The following is a 17,334-nucleotide window of genomic DNA, read 5'->3' as shown; positions in this document are numbered from 1 at the left end:
CTCCCACCCCTTCCCAGTTCCCCGTTCTGGTTTTGCCGAATACTGTTTCACTGAGTCTTTCCAGAACCAGGGACCGCTCCTCCTTTCTTCTTGTATCTCATTTGATGTGTGGATTATGTTTTGGGTATTCCAGTTTTCTAGGTTAATAACCACTTATTAGTGAGTGCATACCATGATTCACCTTTTGAGTCTGGGTTACCTCACTTAGTATGATGTTCTCTAGCTCCATCCATTTGCCTAAGAATTTCATGAATTCGTTGTTTCTAATGGCTGAATAGTACTCCATTGTGCAGATATACCACATTTTTTGCATCCACTCTTCTGTTGAGGGATACCTGGGTTCTTTCCAGCATCTGGCAATTATAAATAGGGCTGCTATGAACATAGTAGAGCATGTATCCTTATTACATGGTGGGGAATCCTCTGGGTATATGCCCAGGAGTGGTATAGCAGGATCTTCTGGAAGTGAGGTGCCCAGTTTTCGGAGGAACCGCCAGACTGCTTTCCAGAGTGGTTGTACCAATTTGCAACCCCACCAGCAGTGGAGGAGTGTTCCTCTGCCAAATGACTTTTTAAAGGTCCAGACCATTTTTTTTTTTAAATATAGGGTCTTCTGTAGCTCAGGTTAGCCTCAGACTTGCTGTGTCTAAGGGTACCTGTGAGCTCCTGATCCTCCTTCCTCTACCTTCAGAGTGGCAAGATTATAGGCATGTGCCACCAAGCTTGGCCCCAAGAGTACAGTGACTCAGAAGAATGAGAGATTATGGTCCATTGAAGAAAAACAATAGACATCTGGAAATGAGACTTGATGTAGCCCTAGGATAATGGGTAGATAAGATTCCCAAAGAAGTCGGAGGGAAAAGCACTCTGTCCTCATAGAAGGAATGGAAGAGCTTGGGCTGAGGTGGTTACGTAAAGAACACATTGTCATTTATGTGGTAGCTTGGAGGAAATCATCTTAATAACACTCTTAAACAATGTTTAGCTTTGCAGTTCCTGACCCCTTAATGCCTGATCCATCCAAACAGCCAAAGAACCAACTGAACCCAATTGGCTCATTACAGGTAAGTTAGTTTGCCACACTATTTGTCTGCTGACCAAAAGTATAATAAATTTGTACTATCATAAAGGCTAAGACAAGCAGTTGATATTTTAAACATAATTAGGGAATATGAATATTTTGTTTTCTTTCTTTGTTGTGTTTTCTGAGACAGGATCTCTCCACTGACTATACTGAATCTTACTCTGTAGATCAGGCTGGCCTGGAGGCTCACAGAGATCCACCTGCCTCTGCCTCCTGAGTGCTGGGATTAATGGCATGTGCCATCACGTTCTAGCAGTGAGTGTTGTTTCTAAGTTGTGATCAGTGCATTCTATGTAACTAGCTTGGAATTTTCTTATTAACCTGTTTTGGATTTTCCTCTTGTTCAGTATTTGCCTTTGTTTAGTTGAATGGTTGGTTACTCAATATAAGCCAACCTTGGTGCAACAGGTTAGAGTGTCTATACTTTTCTTAACCAAAAAGCCAATAAGCAGTTGGGTAATCAGTTTTATGCTTTAGGGTATGTTATTTCTCATTACTCTGGTAACCTACCCCTTTCTATTTCTGTTAAGACAGAATTTATACAGAACCTTAATTGTGCAACTAAATTCCAGAGAAGAGAGGTAGCCTACTTAATTGCTTGATTCTAGCAAAAAAGAAAAAGAAGAAACCATATGTAGCCTGACTTTCGCATTGAACGCAGGCACCGGCTCACTGTGGAATAGAAAGGCACCATTAATGGTTTTGGCATCATTATAGGAGAATTAAAATGTGGAACTGCCTATGGGAAATAACTGGGTGTTCCTTCATTTTCCCATTGGCCAGCACAATGGTTCTTTTCAAGCACATGACTAGAAACAGAATCTAAGAGGAACATCATTTGTGTGACTGAACCATTGAATAGTTAAATTTACAATTGTAACCTTATTGATTTTACAGGAATTAGCAATTCACCATGGCTGGCGACTTCCTGAATATACCCTTTCCCAGGAAGGAGGACCGGCTCATAAAAGAGAATATACCACAATTTGCAGGCTAGAGTCATTCATGGAAACTGGTATTCAATTCTTACAATTAGAGGCACTTGCAATGTTTTCAGATGGGGAATTGCCATAGGAATTTCTGTCACATGGCTTGTTGAATATTGATGTCCTTTCTACTGCTATCTTTGACTTTCCGAGAATAGTTATATTTCTTAATTTGATGTTTTTAAAATGAGATTATAACCGAAAAGACAGGCAAATTATAGGCTCTAGGCCATAAGTAGTTTTCATTGGATTGAAAAAACGGGTGAAGAATGAGAGACTATGTGTTAAAAAAAAAAAACTGTGGCGAGCTTCTGAGGGTGTTTTTCCTAATGGTAGACTATTTGTTTAGTGCGTATGAGACCCTAGTTTCAGTCCCCAGAATCATAAAATATAAAACAGAAATAATAATATAATAAATGACAAAGAAATAATATAGACTTTTGTTTTTAGTTGCAGCAAGTTTTGTGTTATAAAGGACATAAACTATACGAAAAAACAGTCATTTTTAAACGTACTAGTGAGAATCCCTGTGTTAACCTCCCTGGCATGCTTTGGTCATTTCTACAGTAGATTAATATGGGATTGTATATGGGAGCTGTGGGTGCAGGGAAGTGATAAGGGGCTTGCCTGAGCTAAATGAGACCCCGGGTCCAATCCCCAGTACAGATGGAAAAGAAAAACAAAATAAATAGCATTCTACCTTAGATGGAGATTAGACTCAAGTAACAGGCCAGTGTTTACTCTTAAGTGGCCGTGTAGCCAGCATGGATGACACTGGCCCAGAAGCAGGGCCTGTAGCTTACATTCTTCATGCAGTCATGGTTTAGACAGCTGAGCAAACTTCTCAGTCTCTTTGATTTCCATTTTGTTTGTTTGTTTATTGTTTAGTGGTGTTGGCTATTTAACACACAGACTGTCATGTGCTAGGCATATGTTCTGTGACTGAGTTATAGCCCCAGCTGCTCTTGTGGTTTTGCCTTTGAGACAGGGTCTCCCTATTAGGTAGCACTGGCTGTTGTGGAACTCACTCTGTAGACCATGCTGACCTTGAACTTACAGAGATCCAACTACCTCTCCCTCCCAAGTACAGAGATTAAAGACATGAGCTACGATGTCTAGCTATTCCCAGTTTTGAAACCTATACAAGTACAGAAGTAGATACTTAATGTGTCTTTCAATTTCAGTGTCTCCTATACTTATATTAATTTTTTTAATTCACATAATTGTCAGCTTATAAAAGATTATAAGCAAGAAATAGATGTTAGGAGTTAGGAATTATAATTCAGGTGAATTTGATAGAATCTAATTGGTCAGAATTAAGCCATATATGATTCATGTGTTAGGTAAAGAGAAAGTTTGCAAGTGCTACAAACTTTCAGTGTATAATTATAAAAGAAAAATAGTTGAAGAAAAGAGTTCCTGGGCTGGGGGAATGTCTTGGTGGGTAAAATGCTTGCTATATAAACATAACCTGAATTTGAATCCTTGGCACCCACCTATGACCAGCTGGCACAAAGTAAGGCCCATAGATGCTCTGGGGCTCACCAACAGCCAGTGCTGCTGAAATGGTGATCACCAGGTTCAGGAACAGACCCTGCCTGGAAAACAAACAAACAAATTTTATTAAGCAAAAACAGAAATAGGAACAGCAGAGGAAGATAACCAACATCAGCCTCTGGCCTCCACATGCCCTAACACAGGTGGTCTCGGACACACACACACATGTATTCACATGTACACATCACACACACATACACATTTTTTAAAATACAGTAATTAATTACAGTAATTAATGGTATTTGAGGTCTGGTAGTATAGCTTAATAATAGAGCATTTATCTAGCATATGTCTGTCTCTTGTGTGTGTGTGTGTGTGTGTGTGTTTTACTTTGGCAGCTAAATGCTGCCAGATTTAATAAAGGTGAACACAGAAGGATCTGGGAGGTATGGTGTGCTGACATATACATACAGTGTGCATATATTATAACAAACAGAAATGTCAGTTCAATAAAAAGGATTGGGCCAATGTATGAAAATACTGAGGTGTTTGCTAATAAAACACAACTCTGTACAGATTCTATCATTCTCTGTGAACATTAATTTCTAAATCTACTGCTTCTTTTTCTTTATTTAGGAAAGGGGGCATCAAAAAAACAAGCCAAGAGAAATGCTGCTGAGAAATTCCTCGCCAAGTTTAGTAATATTTCTCCAGAGAACCACATTTCTCTAGTAAGTAACAATGAGACAGGATTTGAACATAACTGAACAGCTCTTGCAGGAGATGGTCCTTCCTTTCTTGTATTGCTGCTTCAGAGTTGCAATGTTTAAAATGCTGAGTTGTAGATCTCCAGTTTTTATTGCCTCCTGTATGCGAGCCAGGGTTGGTTCAAGTAAGAGGTCTTGGGAGACACAATAAATTCAGAATTTCAGTATGGGATCTGAAAATGAGAACTCAGTCAAGAGTATGACTCTGGAACACTGTGCTCAGTACGCAGGAGATTCAAGTGAATAAATTAACAAACAGCGCCCGGGTGCCAGCTTTCACCCCTTCCCTCATCTGTGCGTGTAAGGATCTTTGGTGAGCTCATGCTGGGTCAGTACCATGGGCAACAGTACAGCCGGCCTCTGCCTCTAGCCACTCTAACCGCTGGCTGAAAGAGGAGTACACTCGAGATGGATGGTCAGATAGTGCAGTGTATGGCTGTACATGAACATGGAAGGAGGCATGCAGCCAACACCAGGGTTTCAGGAAGGCCTCCAGGAGGAAGTAACATGGAAGCTGAGATGTACAGAGTGAAAAGCAGGGGAGCGAGTGCCGGGCGAGCGCCGAGTCCCCGGAGTAAAACAACGTGTGTTGTGAAGAACCATAAGTGTTTCAGAGATCCAGATCGTAGTATTAGGGGAAATTCTCAAAGAGTGAGGGCTGGCGGGCGAAGAGAGATCATGTCTTAAATTGGCTAACTAAAGAGACTACCATTTATACTAAGGGTAGTGCAAAGTCGTTAACGAATTTTATCCTGGCAGGAAAAAAAAATAACTTGTTGGTTAGGTAGGAAATCACTTGGTTGGGTTATAGGGAGTAAATGAATTTTAGGACCAGAGAGACCACTAGAGTGGTATTAAAGAAAGTACATGCAATATTATAGCCTAAACTAAGGTAGGGGGCAGAAGAACTGGAGAGAAATGTATATTTAAATATTTTTAAATTCCTTTTAGAGGAACTGGGGAGATGGCTAAGAGCACTCACTGCTTGTGCGGAGATCCAGGTTTGGCCCCCAGCACCCACATCTGGTGGCACAATCATAATGGCATCCTTACAGAGCTTATATTTCATTTATAGGGAAAAAGAAACCATCTTTTCAGTACATTCTAAAAAGATACTTGTAGCAGTCATAACTGATAAAAAAAAATCCAAAAGTATTAAAAGCATGGTTAATGTCTCTGCATTACAATCATCTCATTAAAATAGAAAACAAAACAGAACACCAAGTAAGAGGCTTTTGCCTGACCTTGTTCCAGAAACATAGTTAGATGACAGGGAACAGGATGAAGCTGGGAGCAGGAAAAGATGAGCTACGGTGATACGGATGCGAATAATCCGATTCTGTCCCTGTAAACCCCGGGAGAGATGGGAGCAGTGGCACATCTGGGAGGCAGATGCAAGAGAAGCAGAAGTTCAAGGCGTCCCCAAGCTGCATGAGACCCTGTCTCAAAGGCAGTAAGGGAATGTGCCAAGGTGACTGGTGGCTTAATGCGCAAAATCAGTCTCTTTCCACATTATTTAGTCATGCGAAAGTAACAACTGGAGTGGTTAAAATGGGAAGGTTAAATGACTTTGGGGAGGGAGTCTGAGGGTGAGGAGAGTGCGCAGCAGGGGACTGCCCTTTGTTCCTGCTGTGCACTCTATTTCTTTGCCTCCTATGGGTTGAGATACATAGATTAGCAAAGGCCCCAGAGCTTGGTGGTGAGCTAGGCTCCGCGGATGAAGCTTGCCATGCCCGCATCCAAAGAGCCAGGCACAGTGGCCTGTGAGCCCAGCCCTGGAACAGAGGCAGAAGGGTCCTTGCTGGGCAGCCAGGGTAGCTGAATCTGTGAGCTCCAAACCTAGGGGAAGACTCTCAACTCAGACAGCAGGGTGGGAAGTGATCAAGGAAGATGCCTCTGTTCACCTCTGGCCTCCACGCACAGAAGTGAGCACGTTCTCACACGTGCTACAAGCACACATACACTATACCACACACACAACATACACACACAACCAAATTTTAAAATTTACAAAATAAAAACACATACTTGATGAAAAAATAGAAGTCTATCCGAAAAAAAGGTATACTAGAAAAAAATCATTATTTTCTTATTTACAAAGCCAAGAGCTAATTTCAATATCTAGGGTAAACTCAAATAGACATTTGTAAGGATTCATGTAGATATACTTTGAAACCCTACTGAAGAATATAATAGAAATTAAATGAACTGTTTCCTCTTTTCATGTACAGACTCAGTATAGTAAATATATAAAAATGTAAGCTGTCTTACTCTACCAGACTTGAGTTTGGAGATCAGTAGGACTTTACTAAGCAGATCTAAAAAAAGGAAAAAGCAAACGTTTGACCACAGCACCTGAAAAGCAAAAATTTGAGGTGGGCAAGGGTGCTTGTCCTCTCTGAGAACAGAGCAAAGTGCGGAACTGTAATAAAGCAGGCTACTGGTGGGAGAGCGGAACAGGATTCAGGAGTCCCCATACCAAACAAATGCACAGCCATATCACGATGGAAGCAGTGGGATTTCAGACAAGTAAGAAAAGAGATGGTCCAGGTGTGGTGTGGACAGCTGACAGGTGAGGAAGGGATAGTCCAGGTGTGGTGTGGACAGTTGACAGGTGAGGAAGGGATGGTCCAGGTGTGGTGTGGACAGCTGACAGACAGATGAGGATGGGATGGTTCAGGTGTGGTGTGGACAGCTGACAGACAGGTGAGGAAGGGATGGTCCAGGTGTGGTGTGGACAGCTGACAGGTGAGGAAGGGATGGTCTAGGTGTGGTGTGGACAGTTGACAGACAGGTGAGGAAGGGATGGTCTAGGTGTGGTGTGGACAGTTGACAGACAGGTGAGGAAGGGATGGTCCAGGTGTGGTGTGGGCAGCTGACAGGTGAGGATGGGATGGTCCAGGTGTGGTGTGGATAGCTGACAGACAGGTGAGGAAGGGATGGTCCAGGTGTGGTGTGGACAGCTGACAGGTGAGGATGGGATGGTTCAGGTGTGGTGTGGACAGTTGACAGACAGGTGAGGAAGGGATGGTCCAGGTGTGGTATGGACAGCTGACAGACAGGTGAGGATGGGATGGTTCAGGTGTGGTGTGGACAGTTGACAGACAGGTGAGGAAGGGATGGTCCAGGTGTGGTGTGGACAGTTGACAGCCATGGGTCAGGATGAGAGATAGTACATTTGTATGTGTGTCCTTGTGTAAATAGATTTTATATCCTTGTACTAAATATATCTTCATGCTGAAGTAAATCCCAGATCAAGGATTGAGCATGAATAGAATTGTCTATAACTTAACATCTAAAATCTGAAGCAAAAACCAGAACATACAATACAGCCAGAAACTATAAATAAAATCAACATAACTATAACAGAAAAAGAAATCAGCTTTCATGCATGTAAACCCTGTGCACGTCAATTTAAAAAAGTCTGGTAGGAAAAATATGAAAGAATGGAAACATATTCACTGTATTGATGCAAATAAGATATTCTGTACATTTTAAGTTAGTGAGAGCTACACTGTTCGATAACTAGCTGCTACTGGTGAGAGTGTGATACACAAGCACTTTGGTGGGTCGGTGTGTCAATTCAGAAATCAGGCTGAAGTATTTCCTACACTTAGGTGTGTGGTAGGGGCAAGGTGCCTTTGTATGGAGATCAGAGGGTGCCTTGCAGGAAGAGTCACTTCTTTCCTTTTGCCATGTGGGTCCCAGGGATCAAACTCAGGGATCAGAGTTGGCATCAAGAGCTCTTACCTGCAGAGCCAGCTCTCTGGCCCAAGTTGTAAGAATTTATCAAAATAAAAGCATTTCTGTTGGCAGTGTCCCTCCTAGACATACATAAATCTGGAAAGAAGCAAAGCTGGGTTCCTCTGGAAAAGCAGCCAGTGCTCCTAACCCCTGACCCGTCTCTCCATCCCCCAAACAACCGTGTTCACTTACACTGGTGCTGATGTTGGAACTGGCCCAATTAGGAACTGAAGCTTCCCTTATCTCTGCCTTCTAGACGAACGTGGTCGGACATTCCCTGGGATGTACTTGGCACTCCTTGAGGAATTCCCCTGGAGAAAAGATCAACCTCCTGAAGAGGAGCCTCCTCAGTCTCCCGAACACAGATTACATCCAGCTGCTTAGTGAGATTGCCAGCGAGCAAGGCTTTAACATAACATATTTGGATATAGGTATGCTTTCTCATTTGCCCTGACAAGTTTCTTCTCAGGGTCTCAAGCATCTCATGCTGACCTCAAATACCTACCGGGCCTTGCCTTCACCCCCCAAGTGCTGAGATTATGGGCACAAACACTACTATGTTCCACCTATGTGGATGTTCATTTAATTCAGTTTATACACCTGTGTGTGTGTGTGTGTGTGTGTGTGTGTGTGTGTGTGTGTGCATGCACATGTGTGTGTACCTGCATGTTTACTGTTATGATTTTAGCATCGGAACAATGTGACACCCCTATCCCAATCTTAGTGAGATGTGGGCCTAGCCTGGCAGAGGTGCAGGCTCTGGGAAAGTAGAGCTTAGAGGCTGGACGAACCTACAGTTGTCTTGGCAACCTTAAGACTGATCTGTGAAGCAAATGCAGCGTCTGGATAAACAGCAGATGATGCAGAACCCGAGGAGCAAAGGTAGACAGGTAGCCAGAAAACAGCAGGTCAGAGGCCATCCCATAAGTATTTATCAGTGTCTTCGGTTTGCTGAAGGATTGGGGTACATGGGTAACTGAGCCATCATGAACAGGACTAAGGAAAAAAACCAAAAACCAGAAGGCGGGACAAGAAGGAAGCCTGTGCGGAATTTTAGGTATGAGCTGATGGTGTCGTTGGAAAGCTTCATACCAGCTCGAGGGCTGAAGAGTTCTGGAGCATCCAGAGCTGGCTCATGACCAGCTCCAGTGCAGCTTGCTGCCAGGGAAGACAGGCGAATGAGCGGGGCACTTGGGAGGCCGAGGCAGGAGGATCACCATAAATTGGAGACCAACCTACCTAGAGTAAGTTTTATGCCAAAGCTACAGAGTGACTCTTACCCCACCCCCACCTCTACCCCACTCCCCACCCCCAAAAAGGGAAAAAAAGAGAAAGGAAGAAAAACAGACAAACTAAGCACCTACAAAGGTGTCCAACCTCTTTATTTCAAAGGGAAATGTAAGTTAGTGCAAAATTAAACTCACTAGGTTGGCTACAGTCAAGAAAATGGAAGCTAGAAAAAGTTTGTGCAATTCCAGTTTGGGACCTCATAGATTGATGGTCAGATGTAAAATGGCAACTCATGTGACCATGCAATTTCACTCCTGGAAATTAAGACTAGTATTCAAATATCAGTAATCACATGTCCATAGCATCGTGTTCTCAAGAGCCAAGAACTGTAAAAATGGCAACTCATGTGACCAAGCAATTTCACTCCTGGAAATTAAGACTAGTATTCAAATATCAGTAATCACATGTCCATAGCATCGTGTTCTCAAGAGCCAAGAAGTGGAAACAGCTCAGGTGTTCTTCAAGGAATGGACGGATGAGCAAACTTTCCAATATACATTCAATGAGCTGTCACTCTGCATTATAAAGAAGTGATGATCTAATGCCTACCGTAGCATAGACAACTTTGAAAGGTATCGCACCAAGTAAGAGAAACCAATCAAAAGGCTCCAGTATGAGCCAGAGAAAGTCAGTAGAGGTTAATCCATGCACATAGCACAGGCTGGTGGGTGCCAGGAGTGGGAGTGTAGGGATGTGGAAGGGTAGGTGTCTAAGGGTGCAGTGTCCTGTTGGTTATGGAGATGACTCGGAGATGGGTAGAGCTGTGGATGTAGTAAATGGCACGGAATGGTTCAGTTTCGAAAGTTGGCTTCCTGTCTATTTTTCTTTTATTGAGGAAAAAGGCCTTCAATGTACAGTGACTAGAAGGCCCACTCACTCATTCAGTAACCCTAATGCTATTGAGGTATGTCCTTGAAATTGAATGACTAAACATTATCATTTAACCACGGTTACTTTAAAAGTTATTATTAAGAGAGAGAGAGAGAGAGAGAGAGAGAGAGAGAGAGAGAGAGTGTGTGTGTGTGTGTGTGTGTGTCAGCATGTGTGGGATCAGAAGACAACTTTGTGGAGTCAGTTCTCTCCCCCTTCTCCCCGCCCCCCATCTTTACATGGGCTTCAGGGACCGAGGCCAGATCTCTAGGCTTGTGCAGCAAGGCCCTATCCCACTGAGCCATCAGCAGCCCCACGGCCACTCTGAGTCACATTACACATTTCACATTTACTTCTTCCCTTCCCTTCACCACCTGTGGTGAGTGACTCATCCGTTGATGTGAGCATTTATTTCCTGTTTCTGTGTTGTTTTTAGGACACCATAACCCAGAGTTCTGCATGTCTGGTCTTTGCATGCATCGGGTCCATTCTGCTTAAATGCCTACTGAAAGTGACTTCCTAATGGAAAGCACTGCTTGCCCATCCTTTAGTAAATGGCTCTTCCCCATTATGGCCTGTGCTATGGGTTCGGTAATTTGCAAACTCTCTCCAGTGGCCACATTTAGTTCCCTCGGAGATGTTGTAGAAATGCAGCAGCCAGCTGTGGCTGACCCTAGCCCTGACTTCTGATTTTGTGGGCTATCATGAAGTCTGGTATCAGCATTTCTTTCAGATTTCTTTAGGTGATTATGAAACAGTTGAGAACTGTTGCAACTGAGCAAGTGAGGAGGATAGTGATGGTTATCTTATTTTTGATAGATTTTGTTTGTTTGATTGATTGATTGGTGGTTTTATTTATTTATTTATTTATTTATTTATTTAGACCCTTGAGTATCTTGCTTTATTGCCCAGGTCAACCTAGAAATGGATTTATGTCCCAGGCAAACCTAGAACTTTGAATGGCTCAGGCTGGTCTGGTATTGGAAGCCCTCTTGCCTTTACCCAAATCGTATGGAACTCAGGTCTGAGCTGGCACACACACGCCCACTCCCTGTCCATTTTGTTTGCATACACATTGATGAGTGACTGAGATACTGTACGGTGGATGCTTCGAGACCAATGAAACAAATGGTTTTCTAAAGAATTTGCTTTACCTATGCACTAACTGCCATGTTTGCACGTGTCATTACAGAGGAGCTGAGTGCCAATGGACAATATCAGTGTCTCGCAGAGCTGTCCACCAGTCCTATCACCGTGTGTCACGGCTCAGGCATCTCCTGTGGCAACGCACAGAGTGACGCTGCTCACAATGCTCTGCAGTATTTAAAGATAATAGCAGAAAGAAAGTAGGCTCGGAGAACTTAGGATGTCTTTCCATAGCGCAAGGAAGTTTCCCTCGCCCCTCTTTCCTTGTAAAACATTTACCGTAATATATGTCTGTGTGTCCTTTCCAAATCTCTTCAGATTCTATCAGCTTTCCAGATTTGACTGTCTCCTGGTAGTTGTTATTAAGCTCTTTTTAATGGCTTCAACTTTGTATTGGTATATTGTGTTTATAAACTTTGTACCACAAGGCTGAGTGTGGCATCCATTTTACAGGGTCAGACACATAGGTTGAACGTGCATGTTTGACTGTAATAGTGAAGGGATAAAAGTACTGCTAGCAACAGTCTTACTGGTGCTTAAACTCTTTTGTGCAAAGCTTTGTGAAGTGGATTCTGAAGAACCCGTTTAGACTAGAGTGTTGACGCTTGTGATGAATGTCATTGCTAAATTTCAGGGAACGTGGTCGGTTTGCTATGTATTTGAAACCATGGAATAAAGAGCTGTTCTTATAATAGGGGCTCTGTTCATTTTATCACATAGGTGCTTTGATCTTAGCTTTATTCCTTGTATGCAGACTTTCTTATGAACATTTTCATTTGTATTGTCTACATGCCACTAGCTTACTGTGGAAAGTCAAAGGGAAAAAGCTCTGCAAATGTATGTATTGATTTTTCTCTAAGTCTGTGCAACATGGGCTATTGATATAACCATTTGTAAATGAATTAGTGGTTTTCAAAAGTGTTGACAAAATACAAACGATAATACCAGAAACCCTTCCCGTTCACTCAATTCTTTTATAGGACTATTTCAAAGACATGATTTGATTCGAAGGTTAGAAAAAAAAGGCTAGAGAGATGGCTCAGTGGATAAAGGTGCTTGCAGCCAACCCTGACCACTTGAGTTGAGTCACTGAACCCATCCATATGGTGGGAGGAGAGAACTGACTACCACAGGGTGTTCCCTGACTCCCACAGATATTGTACCACAATCAATCAATAAATGTAAAAATTCATGCATTTTAAAAATTGTAGGGAGCTGGGCAGTGGTGGCACATGCCTTTAATCCCAGCACTTGAGAGGCAGAAGCAGAAGGATTTCTGAGTTCAAGACCAGCCAAGTCTACAGAGTGACTTCCAGGACAGCCAGGGCTATACAGAGGAACCCTGTCTCAAAAAACAAAAAACAAAACAAAACAAAAAATTCAAGGAAAGGAAACAGTGCTCTGCTATATTTAAAGATTATAGCAGAAAAAAAAAAGTAGGCTATGAACAATTTAGGAATTCTTTCTGCAGTGCATACGAAGTTTCCCCACATCTCTTTCTCAGTAAAACATTTACCGTAATGTATGTCTGTGTGTTCTTTCTAAATCTCTTCAGATTCCATCAACTTTCTAGATTTGACTGTCTCCTGATAGTTAACTTCTTAAGTGCATGGGAGTATTACTAACATACATACTTCAACTATCAAAACCTCTTCATAATTGCTTTAACTGGAGAGAGCCATCTCTTAGTCACCCTTTCAAGAGCAGCCTGCAGTTCAAAGAATCACCATATTGTCCCATATTGAGATAATTAAAACTTTCATCCTAGCCTCAGAGTTCCCCATGCACAGAGACGACAACTGAGGCTGCCTTGTAGGTATTTTGTGTTGTTTGAATTTGACTTTGAATTTTTTAGATGTGTGTGTGTGGGGGGGGTCTCTTTACATAGCCCTAGATAGATGTTCACTATGTTGGTCAAGCTGGCCTTGAAATCACAGAGATCCACCTCTCTGCCTCCGGGGTACTGGAATTAAAGGCGGTCCATTTACACCTAGCCACAAAGAGAGGTCCTTTGTGATTACATTATACTTCTCAGGGATTCCCTAGCCATAATGCTTGGAGAAGAGGCACAAGAAAGAAGAATCAGTGAGATTTTATACCTCATTCTGCTGCCTGTCTTAAAGGATGCGAGTCCCACTCAGTGATGGTAAGCTGAGCCCACAATCCCTAGGTTGCTGGAATCACACATTTGCTGCAACTTGTACAAGAAGTGAGCTGAGTACTATGGTAGGCGCCATGGTTGAGGATGGTAGGGCTGACCAGCTACGGCTAAGCACGGCCGGAGCCTTGAAACATGGTAGACCCAGAGTAATTTAATTAGATTCTGAGTATATGGTTTTATGTTGAGGTCTTTGATCCACTTGGACCTGAGTTTTGCGCAGGGTGAGAAATACAGATCTATGTGCATTCTTCTGCATGTGGCATCCAGTTAGACCAGCACAATTGGTTGAAGATGCTTTCTTTTTTCCCATTGTATGGTTTTGATGTCTTTGTAAAAAAAAAAAATCAAGTATCCATAGGTGTGTGAGTTTGTTTCTGGGTCTTTGATTTGATTCCATTGTTCAACCTGCTTGTTTCTATACTAATACCATGCAGTTTTTATTACTATCGTTTTTGTAGTATAGCTTGAAATCAGGGATGGTGATACCTCCAGAAGTTCTTTTATTGTTCAGGATTGTTTTAGCTATACTGGGTTTTTGCTTTTCCATATGAAGTTGAGAATTGCTCTTTCAAGGTCTGTAAAGAATTGTGTTGGAATTTTTATGAGAATTGCACTGAATCTATAGGTAAGACTGGCCATTTTTGATAAGATGGCCATTTTTACTATGTTAATCCTACTGATCTGTGAGCATAGGAGATCTTTCCATCTTTTGATACCTTCTTCAGTTTCTTTCTTCAGAGACTTGACGTTCTTGTCATACAGGTTTTTCACTTGCTTGCTTAGAGTCACACCAAGATATATTATTTGTAGCTATTGTGAAAGGTGTTGTTTCCTTGATTTCTTTCTCGGCCTGTTTATTGTTTGTGTAAAGGAGGGCTACCGATTTTTTTTTTTAAGTTAAGTTTGCATCCAGCCACTTTGCTGAAGGTGTTTATTAGTTGTAGAAGTTCTCTGACATTTTGGGGATCACTTACATAGATAGATACACTATCATAGCAGTGGGGGATATGGAGCCTGAAGTGACCACTTCCTGTAGTTATGTAGGACTCCCAGTGGAGGGATAAGGATACCAACTCACCCACAAACCTTTGACCCAAAATGAGTCTTGCCTACAGTGCAGGGACAAAGATGGAATAGAGACTGAGGGCATGTCCATCTAATGACTGGCCCAAATTGAGACACATCCTATGGGCAAGAACCAATCCCTGACACTATTAATGGCGTTCTGGACCAGGATTAGCCAATCACTGGCCACTTAGACACTAGTCTCAGATATGATGAAAATTTATTGAACACTCGATTCACACTGATTGATGAGGACTACAAAAAAGGACTTGGGAGCCTAATTGTGGTGCCAGCTTATTCTTATAGAAAGATCAGGTCCAAAAATTTAAAAGGCAAGGAGGGAAGTGATACAACATGTTTGGCAAATAGGCAAAGTATTATCAGCTAACCTTCAAGCTGGTTGGTCCTAGAAGTAAAGAGGGTTGGTGTACAGGTAGTAAACAAAGAAACTCCAGAACATTGAGATAATGGAGCTTGATTGGGACTGGAGATAAGGCTCAGCAGTTAAGAGCTCTGACTGTTCTTCCAGAGCTCCTGAGTTCAAATCCTAGCAACCGCATGGAGGCTCACAACCATCTGTAATGAGATCTGATGCCCTTTTCTGATGTGTCTGACGACAGCGACAGTATACTCATATAAATAACAAATAAATCTTTAAAAAAGAGCATAAGTAATTCAACAACAACAACAAAAAAAACCATTTTGGCTTATTAGTAACATTCTTTAGTATCAGTTATAGTGATAACTCCTAAAAGGTGGATGAACTTAATTTCACCTTATGAGCAACAATAGAGGCTACATACAAAATGGCTACAGTTATGCCAAACCATATCAAATGATACTTTGTTATGCTTGCAGACAGAATGCTGTGCCAGATACTTTGTTTTGCTTGTACATAGAGTGGCAGTGCCAGAATCCCCAACTGAAGGAGAAAAGATTTCCTTTAGCTCAGGATTTGAGAGATTTTCCAGTTTAAGGTCGGCTAGATCTGTTTACTCCTGGATTTGAGAGGAGGTATGATGGGGCAGTAGGAGAAGGTAGTTCCTCCTGGAAGCCAGGAAGCAGGGGAAAGTAACAGACAAAAAACAAAATACGCCCCTCTGGTGACCCACTTCCTGTCTAGGCCCACCTCTCTGTCTGTCTCCCAATAGCCTACTTACATTTTTAATTTGTTAGTAGATTAAATTAGCACATTTAGTCATAACCTTCATGGCTTCATTGTCTATGGGAACCTCAGAGGCACACCCAAGAAGGATTTACTCAGCCCTGAAATATTTTTACAGTCAGTCAAATTAACAAAATAGCTGTTAGAATTGGACACCCAAAGCTACGTGTGGAAGCTGTAGGGTTACGGCTCTGAACCATAGAGGCTATGAATTCACACAGTGTCGAGGCAAAGCCAAGAACCAAACCTAGAACCAAATGGCGAAAACAGCCGAGGGGTTCAAAGAAGTTAAAACTTTAATTAGGTCTGCAGAAGTCGTGACCTCTGTTGGGAAAAAAAAGTGATTCCTTGGCCTCTGTGGCAAGAGATGTAATAATGATAGAGGCCAATGGGAGCTTTAGAAACTGATTCTGTCCCCATATCAAAATATAAACAAAAACATAATATATGGGAGAAAAATAAAATGAGGACATAAAATAGCATTGCTTTTCACAGGATATAAACATTAATTCCATTATCTCTGTATGTGTGTTTTATGTACATGCTTGTGCTTATACATGTATGTACAGGTGCACATGTATGTGGACACCACAGGTCCATATCAAGTGTTGTCTTCCATTGCTCTCCATTTTGCTTTGTGGGACTAGGTTTCTCACCAAACCTGGAGCTCATTGTTTGAACCAGGTGGTGTGGCCAAGTGAGCTCCTGGGAAGTGCATGCCGCAGCCACCCAGCACTGGCATTACAGACAGGTGCTGCTGCTCTGTCAACACGAGGAATAAGCAAAACTCTTATGAAAGATGCCTTCCAGCATTTTTCCAAGGCTGTATTGGAAATCCAGCTCTCGAGTACCGAGGACCTGAACTCAAGTGTTCACGAATGCAGTCACTTTACAGAGTAAGCCATCTTACTCCTGTTAATGACATCGTGAAAAGATCTGAGATGGTTTAAATCATATATTCATTTAATCCAGTCTAGATTAAATGAATCCAAGTCACACAACCTCCTTCAGGCATCCTGAACCTAGTAGCTAGGTAATAAAGTCTTAATCTTCTGGTTTTAATTTCTTTTAGTTCAGAAGCAGTGATCCACCTCAGAGTTGACCTGGGGGGGGGGGGTCCCTGAGATCTTTGCAGATATGACTGCAACCAACCCCTCCTCTCCTTTCTTATCTCATAGCCTGCTCCCTAGGAGTCAAACCTTAGATACAGAGTTATAGTGGAGTGGGATCAAATGATAGATATAAATCATATAAAATTACAAATCTGGGCTATGCACATTTCTCTTTAGAACATATTATCTTTTTCACTTTATTGCAATTTCCAGAGAAAGGATGAGTTATGATTTTATAGTTTTTCTTTTGTAACTCTCTGTAGGCTGTATTTTATGATTTGTATGTATTTGCATTTAGAAAATATTGCACGTGGGCCACAGCAATGCTCACAGAGTAAAGGCATTGGCTGTGTAAACCCAACGATGATTTTTTTTTTCAATCCCCAGATCCCATGGTGGGAGGAGAGAACCACCGATTCCCAAAATTTGTCCTCTGACCTGCACATG

General features: G+C 42.1%; 1 protein-coding gene and 1 long non-coding RNA gene across 2 annotated transcripts in view; both read left to right on the top strand.

Annotated features, from left to right (window-relative positions):
• Positions 1 to 12,076, top strand: part of Prkra (protein activator of interferon induced protein kinase EIF2AK2) — an 18,718-nt gene extending 6,642 nt beyond the window's left edge. Inside the window, exons 4-8 of the mRNA XM_052182760.1 lie at positions 986 to 1,064; positions 1,982 to 2,099; positions 4,204 to 4,298; positions 8,335 to 8,509; positions 11,431 to 12,076. Coding sequence (XP_052038720.1) covers positions 986 to 1,064; positions 1,982 to 2,099; positions 4,204 to 4,298; positions 8,335 to 8,509; positions 11,431 to 11,588 — 625 coding nt within the window. The 3' untranslated portion in view covers positions 11,589 to 12,076. The remainder of the gene's footprint in view (positions 1 to 985; positions 1,065 to 1,981; positions 2,100 to 4,203; positions 4,299 to 8,334; positions 8,510 to 11,430) is intronic.
• Positions 6,865 to 7,600, top strand: LOC127685499 (uncharacterized). Its single transcript, XR_007977883.1, has 3 exons — positions 6,865 to 7,174; positions 7,217 to 7,282; positions 7,371 to 7,600. It is a non-coding gene; the product is annotated as an uncharacterized LOC127685499 (long non-coding RNA).
• Positions 12,077 to 17,334: the final 5,258 nt, after the last annotated feature.

Source organism: Apodemus sylvaticus, chromosome 5, assembly GCF_947179515.1.
Source record: "Apodemus sylvaticus chromosome 5, mApoSyl1.1, whole genome shotgun sequence".
Lineage (NCBI taxonomy): Eukaryota > Metazoa > Chordata > Mammalia > Rodentia > Muridae > Apodemus > Apodemus sylvaticus.
This window is presented reverse-complemented; position numbering and strand designations above follow the sequence as displayed.